Raw genomic sequence first — 8,022 nt, 5'->3', positions numbered from 1 at the left:
GATACACTCTATCTTGCTGTGGTGGTATAGAAAGTCAAAAAGCAACTATTCCCACTTCTTGCATATAAGGAAAAATAAACATAAACAAGGATTAAAATATCATGAGAGAAGATGAGCAGATTCCACCTCAATATATATTTATGTCCAAAGGAGGGTGATCAATTATAAAAAATTAACTTAAAAACAAACAAATCCAAAACAACAAACAGTGGAACAGACACAGAGATATTACAGAGTGAATGCCAGCTGCTTAGAAGCAGTGAATGTGCATAGCAATGTTCATTACTTTGCTTGTATGGCTTATGCAAGAGACAGGAAAAACTGCACTGAGAGACCATAATGGTTTAATTTTAATCTAACAAGTACAGTAATACCACTGCCAAGTGACGGACAAACTTCCCTCCCTTTGGAGCAACTAGGTCTTCATCTACATCACTGTTTTGGCTCTATTCTGAAGAGCATGAGTATAGGTGAACACACACCTCGTGTGGAAGGAGGAGACCACCCTCATTCCTCCCTGAGGACAAGCATCCTTCCCTGCAGGACCAAGAGAAGACATTAACTTCTTTTTACAGCCAAACACCAACAAGAAATCTTTCCTGTTCTCAATCATCTTACATGCATAAGATTATTATTTTAAGGAAAAAGAAGCTTGAACAATTTTTCACTCTCCTCTCTTTTCTTTCCCATGTGCACAAGCTACTCATTTTGCATTTAGGACTTCCAGCTGGTAACAAGTTCTCTCAGATACACCTTGAACTAGTTTGTCCTCTATTTGATCTGGGCAGCCACACAAAAGATGCCTTTCACCTGAACATCTTAGGCACTAAATGCTGTGATCTGCTGAAGACACTGATATATTAAAGTGCTTTTTTTGTAAAACCTGAATGCTTTAAGGGTCACTCATCCTACATCCCAAACTGGACCAACAGATAACATACTATTTTTGATGCCCAACTACAAACAAGTTGACTTCTGAAACTACATTAATACAAATAGCAATGCAAGTTACAATGGAATTAACAGGTTTCCACAGAACATTCAAATTGATGGAAAAGAAATGAATTATTAGGAGAGACACTTTACAGCTGAAACTCTAGGTAGCAGAAAACATTTCACTAGCACCCAGCATTTCTGTTGGCAAGTAACGAGATATGGGACACAGCCTTCTATGCTGAAGCTCTCTGGAAGCAATTTCTGGGTGAAAGCACTGAGGTTGAATGAGTATTAGCAGTGCCCCTAAAATGCAAGTCAGTTTGCCACCTACCAGACAAGAGGCTAATATTATTCCAACCCTATGCAGAAAGAGCTGCCAAAGAGCAGCTGTTCTCCAGTTCTCTGTTCAGACATATAGGAAACCTGATCTGAAAACCTGAAATACTCCTTACCTGAAGCATGAATGAAATGGAGGTAGACAGGGCAAAAATGAATCATTGTTGATAAGAAAACCTGAAGGACAGCTGACACGTGACCCCTTGTATAATAAGGTATAATTGCCTTGAAATTAAGAATCTGGAAAATTCAGTCTGTATTTAAAGACATGTGCAATGCCCACACTGTGTAAACATACCGCAACACAATCTCTTAAGGACAAGCATACTGCACAAATAGTCTTGTTTAAAGGATAGATATGGATAAAATCCATAAAGATAGAACAAAGAGCTTGTATGATAAAACATAAAGTATCTGATAAACTAACTTCTCTCTGATCATTATGAGCAGAACTAAAAAAAGCCCTAAACGCTTTGCTGCAAATTCAAAAAGAGGAGAAAACACAGGGCCTATAACAGCTCACAGACTTCCCCTGCTTGGATTCACGTTTCTTAGGGTTTAGCTAAGACACAACTCCAGTTCTAGAAGAGAGAATGGAGGTTTAAAGTACTGGGACAAAGCAAATCATCTCTCCCAAAATGAAAGATTTTTCACCCCAATTTCACATCATGTAATTAGTTCCATTATCTGAATCAGACCTAGACTGCCTTAGTTTAAATGAGGCTAGCCAAGTCTGCTCACCCTATGAATTCTTTCATGGTCAAAACAGATGTATAAGATCAATCAGACAAAAGAAAACATCAAATTAACTGTCCGGGTATGAAAGAGTATGGTAAGGCTTGCTTTTTGTTTTAACTATTTTTACCACCTTGGTTTCTATCGCGATCAATCTTCTCACATATCCATTTTTAACCATTTAATATGCCATAACCACTATTAAAAAAAAAATAAATAAATAAAAAGTCAAGAGGATATGTTAAATACCAAAGATTTAAGTTTAAACTATGGAAAATGAGGATGAACACATTGATACAGGCTTGCAGTTTTAATTTTAAAAGGCCCCTACGGTGGGACTAGCTATAGATGGCATCATGCTAATGCAAATGGAAATGTGTTGGGTTTAAAAGAAAAATAAGAAAACCACTTTAAATAAGTATGAATTCACACCATACACATGTACATACTTTATCTTCTACTTTAGTTTTGTTTGACTTATAAATCAAGTCTATACCACTAAAAATTCGGTATGTGCAACATTAACCTGATTAAAGCATTTTATAAATACAAGCTTTTTAGTATTGCAACATACTTCACTACTTAACATACTGAAAAACGAGTTCTACATTTAAAATTTTCATGTAATAGCTCTATCTGCCAATTAAAACTACAAATGGAAAAATACTTGCTAATCTTTAACATTATCGAAAATGCAAATATATCTCATTTCTGGAAGAAAACGATCTTGTTTATACTACTGGTGCTTCTTTAGACATTTGAAGATACTACACTAACGAAATACAAACTTTGTAGTAAGCTTACAACATGTACTTCTCAGAGGCAGAAAGAAAAAATCTGGTTTTTGTATTTATGAAGGAACATCCATTTATTATAAAACAAGATAAAAGATATTAGAATTAAGTTGAAACAAGGCAACATTAGAACAACCACTTAGAGCTTTGTGAACGAAGTGTAGTTTCAAACTTGCAAATCAAGGTGAAGGTAGCTCTTCACATGCTGTCCTCTTCTCTATAAATGGGATGAAGTAGAGAAGCAAAGCTTCAAGGTATAAGGGTTGGAGCCATCTGTCAGGAGACAACATATAACATACTCAGGGCGTTTTACTGAGAATAACTCTCCTGCTCATCAAGATCACCGTGTATAATCTGGTAAATTGACTAATTCTGTAGATTTAAGGCTCACACCTCCCCGTTTACCCCCACCAGAGGCCCACAGACACCAGATGACCTGTCAGTAAGTGTTATTGATAGTCCAACAGCTTTTTTTAGACAAAACCCGAAGCAATGGATCTGGTTGCAAGGTAATGTAGACACAATTCCAAATGTTGTACCATACATAAGAAAGACGTTACCATTACTGCTGCCCCTCTTCCAAGCCAAACCATTTATAAAAGTGTATTTAACAGGCAATTTCGAAGATAAAAGGCATAGGTTGTTTAAGAAAGTAAAAACTTAGAATGTGCCATTTCTATCAGAGTGGCACTGGGCAGTATTTACATGTGTTTGAGAAAGGAACAGCAGGATGTCCAGCACACCCTTTAGGCCTCTCCAGAAAGCAAAGCTTAAAACAATCCCTCTCCCTTGGGAAAGGCTGCCAAAACCCATGATGGCAGCGCACATTTGCCTCTCAGATAATGGATGATATATCCTCCTGGTTCAGCCAACCTCAGACACTCTATTACAGCAAGTCTTAACCAACAGTCCTTGCTTTAAAATGGTATCATTTCCTGTGACAGCTATATCTGAGTATATATTTGGGTTTGCCCTTTTCATGTTGCAAGAGTAAGTCCTTCTACTGTCATCACTTCTCCAAACTAAGATAAATCTTAAATTGTGAACAATATATTATCAGTAATACCCTGAGAAATATTGTGTCTCTGAAGCAATCTCAGTCCGTTACTGAGAAGGTGGACAACAGAGGGAGGGAGTTGGATAGGAAAGATTTAAACTGTTAACACTTGACAAGGAGACAAATCTGTAATAGTTTGGAGATGGTAGTTTGAAATAGTATCAGGCAATGGGCTGGATTCAAAATTGTGTCTCTGAATATCTGGATAAATTCCATTCAATCCCGTAAACTATATGTTAATTGTCCAGGACACATCTCTCCTGTTGTGTATACTTGTTTAGCAGGTGAACTCCTCCTCCATTCTTGTTAGTCTGGAGCTAAACGCAGCTTGGCCTCACTCTTTCTGATTCGAAAAGAGAACACACCACAGGATCAGTTCATTCAGAGCAGTAAGCTGTGTAATTTAAGGAATCTTCTGCCCAAAGATAGTGCAGATTTCTCTGCATTTATTGAGAGACATATAAAAAGCTTCATTAAGACATTCAGAGTGGTGAGAGCCACGCAGGGAGCCTCAAGCCCTCAGCAGGCCCTGCCCAGGAGCCGGCAGCTCCACTGAGAGGCAGCGCCAGGAGGGACAGCGGCAGATTTAAACCGGTCATCATCAGCTGCTAACGGTCATCTGAGGTGAGTGGGTCCAGAGAGAGCGCTTCAACACCGAGCGAGAGGAAACAGCGTCCAGAAGCCTCAGTTCTGAGAGGCGAGAGCCACCGGGGGAGCCTCAAGCGCTCGACAGGCGGCAGGTGACTCACAGGGAACAGCGCCAGGAGGGACGGCACCAGCCCTGAGTGAGTAAAAGACACCCCAGGGACCGCGGCGAACAGGACGAGGAACAGCAGTAGGCATCGGGAGCGGGACGGGGAGTGCTCGCCTCAGGGCCAGGGCCCGGTCTGGGAGCTCTGCTCTGGATGCTCCTGCGGTAACAGCGTCGGCACCAAACAGAGCCGATGAGAGGGGAGGCTGCAGCGCTGAGCTGGGAGTGTAGGGAGTGCCTGCACTGACTGGTCTGGTGAGGGGAGGGTGCGCAATGGGCAGGGCTGCACTCCGTGTGCCCTGGTGCAGGTCCTCCTGCAGCAGGGGCTGAGCTGCGGGATGCTATTTATAGGCTGCAAGATGTCAGGGAAGCTGAGAGGAAGCAGGGCTGCTTGCTCCAGGCCCAAACTGTGCAGGGGCCACAAGCGTCCACCGTAATGCATACAGAAAAGGGAGGAGGGTGTTAATGCAGGAATCTGCATTAAATTTGTTAAAAACAAACAAATAAAAACAACAAACAAAAAAAAAAAGGAGGAAGAGGACAATTAAAAGCAAGGGTATTCCGCCAGAATCTGATGTCCCCACCCAGAACCACTTCGCAGTTCCGCAGGGGGCTAACAAGGAAACACACACCACACCAAATGAACAACCGGCTGGTGCACTGGTAAAGAGGATCACTACTGGTGCCTCCAGGAGAAAGCGGCAGGTTATAGTAGTGGGTGACTCTACTCTGAAAGGCACAGAGGCACCCATCTGTCAGTCTGATGCAGTCTCAAGCAAGGTGTGTTGCCTACCAGGGCTCGGATCAGGGATGTTGCCAAGAGGCTACCTGCTCTAATAAGTCCCATGGACTATTACCCACTTCTAGTGATCCATGTGGGTGCTAGTGTTATAGATAGTAGTAGCCTGGAGAACATAAAGAAGGACTATAGAGCCCTGGGAGAGGTGGTTAGGGGCTCTGGAGCTCAGACAGTTTTTTTCATCAATCCTCCAGGTCGAAAGGAGAACAGTGAAAAGGCTAGGCAGATTTGGCAGGTTAATAAATGGTTAGAACAGAGGTGCCATAGTCAGGGGTTAGGTTATTTAGAACACGGGACTTGATTTGGGAGACCAGGTCTACTGGAGGCTGGTGGAGCTGGTCTGGCAAGGGGAAGAGCTGCTTTGGTGGGAAACTTGCCAGGCTGGTCAAGGCAGCTTTAAACCAGATATGTTGTGGGATAAAGGCATTGATCCATCCCAACACTCCCAGTCAGTTGCCAGCACCTGTAATAAATGCTTGGAGCAATGCAGATCTACTTCAGTCACTCCAGCCAACAAACCGGCTTTATTTGGTACTCAGCTCAGATGCCTCTATACAAATGCCCATAGCATGGGAAAATAAACAAAAGGAATTAGAGATGTGTGCATGTCTAGAGGGGTACAATATCATTGGCATCACATAAACATGGTGGGACGGCCATGATTGGAGTGTTGGAACAGATGGTTATAGGCTCTTTAGGAAAGACAGGCCAGGCAGATGGGGAAGGGGAGTTGCTATTTATCTCAGTGATAGGCTGGAGAATATGGATCTCTGTCTGGGGACAGGTAATCAGTCAACAGTTTGTGGGTCAGGGTCAAAGGGAGAACAGCAATGGGGGACATTACTGTGGGGATCTGTTACAGACTGGCTGATCAGGAGGACTCTATGGATGAAGCGCTTTATAGGCAGATAAGAACAGCCTCATGCTCACAGCCCCTTGTTCTCATGGGGGACTTCAACCACCCTGATATCTGTTGGAGGGATGGTATGGCCCAGCACAAGCAATCCAGGAGGTTCCTCGATTGTGTGGAAGACAACTTCCTCTTGCAAGTAATAGAGGAGCCAACAAGGAAAGGTGCCATGCTTGACTTCGTGCTCACCAACAGGGAGGGACTGGTTGGGAATGTGATGCTCCAAGGCAGCCCTGGCTGTAGTGATCATGAGATGGTCGATTTTGAGATCCTCAGGACAGTGAGAAGAGAGTGCAGCAAGCTCACTGCCCTGGACTTCAAGAGGGCAGACTTCAGGAACCTGCTTAGTAAGGTTCAATGGGATACAGCCCTAGAGAGCAGGGGAGCCCAAGACTGCTGGCTGATATTCAAGGACCACTTGCTCCAAGCTCAGGTGTGTTGTGTCCTGACTAGAATGAAATGCAGCAGGAGGGCCAGGAGACCTCCATGGATGGATAAGGAGCTGCTGAGAAAACTCAGAGAGGGAAAAAAAGAAGCCTATGAAAGGTGTATGCGAGGACATGTGAAGCTGGGAAGAATGCAGGGACATTGTCTGGGAAGCTAGGGACAAGGTCAGGAAAGCTAAGGACCAGTCAGAATTAAGGATGTGAAAGATAACAGAAAGGGCTTCTATGCATATGTAGCAAGCAAAAGACAGACTACAAACAACATAGGCCCTCTCCAGAAGCTATGAGAACTGGCTACCCTGGATGTGGAGAAGTCTGAGGTTTTCAATTACTTCTTTGCCTCAGTCTTCACTAGCAAATGTTCTGAGCACATCACCCAAGTCTTGGAAGGCAGATGCAGGGACTGTGATAATGAAGACCTTGGGCCCACTGTAGGAGAGGATCAGGTTCAAGACCATCTTAAGAACCTGAATGTGCACAAGTGCATGGGACCTGATGAAATCCATCCACAGGTCCTGAAGGAGCTGTCGAATGAAGTTGCTAAGCCACTGGCCATCATATTTGAAAAATCATGGCAGTCAGGTGAAGTTCCTAATGACTGGAAAAAGGGAAATGTAATCCCCATTTTCATAAGGGGAAAATGGAAGACCAAGGGAATTACAGACCAGTCAGTCTCACCTCTGTGCCTGGCAAAATCTTGGAGCACATTCTCCTGGAAGGCATGCTAAGGCACATGAAAAACAACAAGGTGCTTGGTGACAGCCAGCATGGCTTCACTAAGGGGAAATCCTGCCTGACCAATTTGGTGGCCTTCTATGATGGGGCTACAGAACTGATGGACAGGGGTAGAGCTGATGATGTCATCTACCTGGACTTGTGCAAAGCATTTGACACTGTCCCACAGAACATCCTTGTATCTAAATTGGAGAGACATCAATTTGATGGATGGACCACTCGGTGGATAAAGAACTGGCTGGATGGCCGCACACAAAGAGTTGTGGTCAACGGCTCAATGTCCAGTTGGAAAACAGTAACGAGTAGTGTCTCTCAGGGATCGGTGTTGGACTGGTCTTGTTCAACAGCTGTGTCGGTGACATGGACAGTGGGATTGAGTGTGCCCTCAGCAAGTTTGCCGATGACACCAAGCTGTGTGGTCCGGTTGATACACTGGAGGGAAGGGATGCCATCCAGAGGGACCTTGACACGCTTGTGAGGTGGGCTGATGCCAACTGTATGAAGTTTAACCATGACAAGTGCA

At 43.6% G+C, this 8,022-nt stretch overlaps 1 protein-coding gene across 1 annotated transcript in view; it reads right to left on the bottom strand.

Moving 5' to 3' along the window:
• Positions 1-2,248: 2,248 nt before the first annotated feature.
• Positions 2,249-8,022, bottom strand: part of HNRNPLL (heterogeneous nuclear ribonucleoprotein L like) — a 29,140-nt gene continuing 23,366 nt past the window's right edge. Inside the window, exon 13 of the mRNA XM_065682126.1 lies at positions 2,249-3,074. Within this exon, the coding sequence (XP_065538198.1) occupies positions 3,019-3,074 (56 nt within the window). The 3' untranslated portion in view covers positions 2,249-3,018. The remainder of the gene's footprint in view (positions 3,075-8,022) is intronic.

The sequence above is a fragment of the Lathamus discolor genome, chromosome 5 (genome assembly GCF_037157495.1).
Source record: "Lathamus discolor isolate bLatDis1 chromosome 5, bLatDis1.hap1, whole genome shotgun sequence".
Lineage (NCBI taxonomy): Eukaryota > Metazoa > Chordata > Aves > Psittaciformes > Psittacidae > Lathamus > Lathamus discolor.
This window is presented reverse-complemented; position numbering and strand designations above follow the sequence as displayed.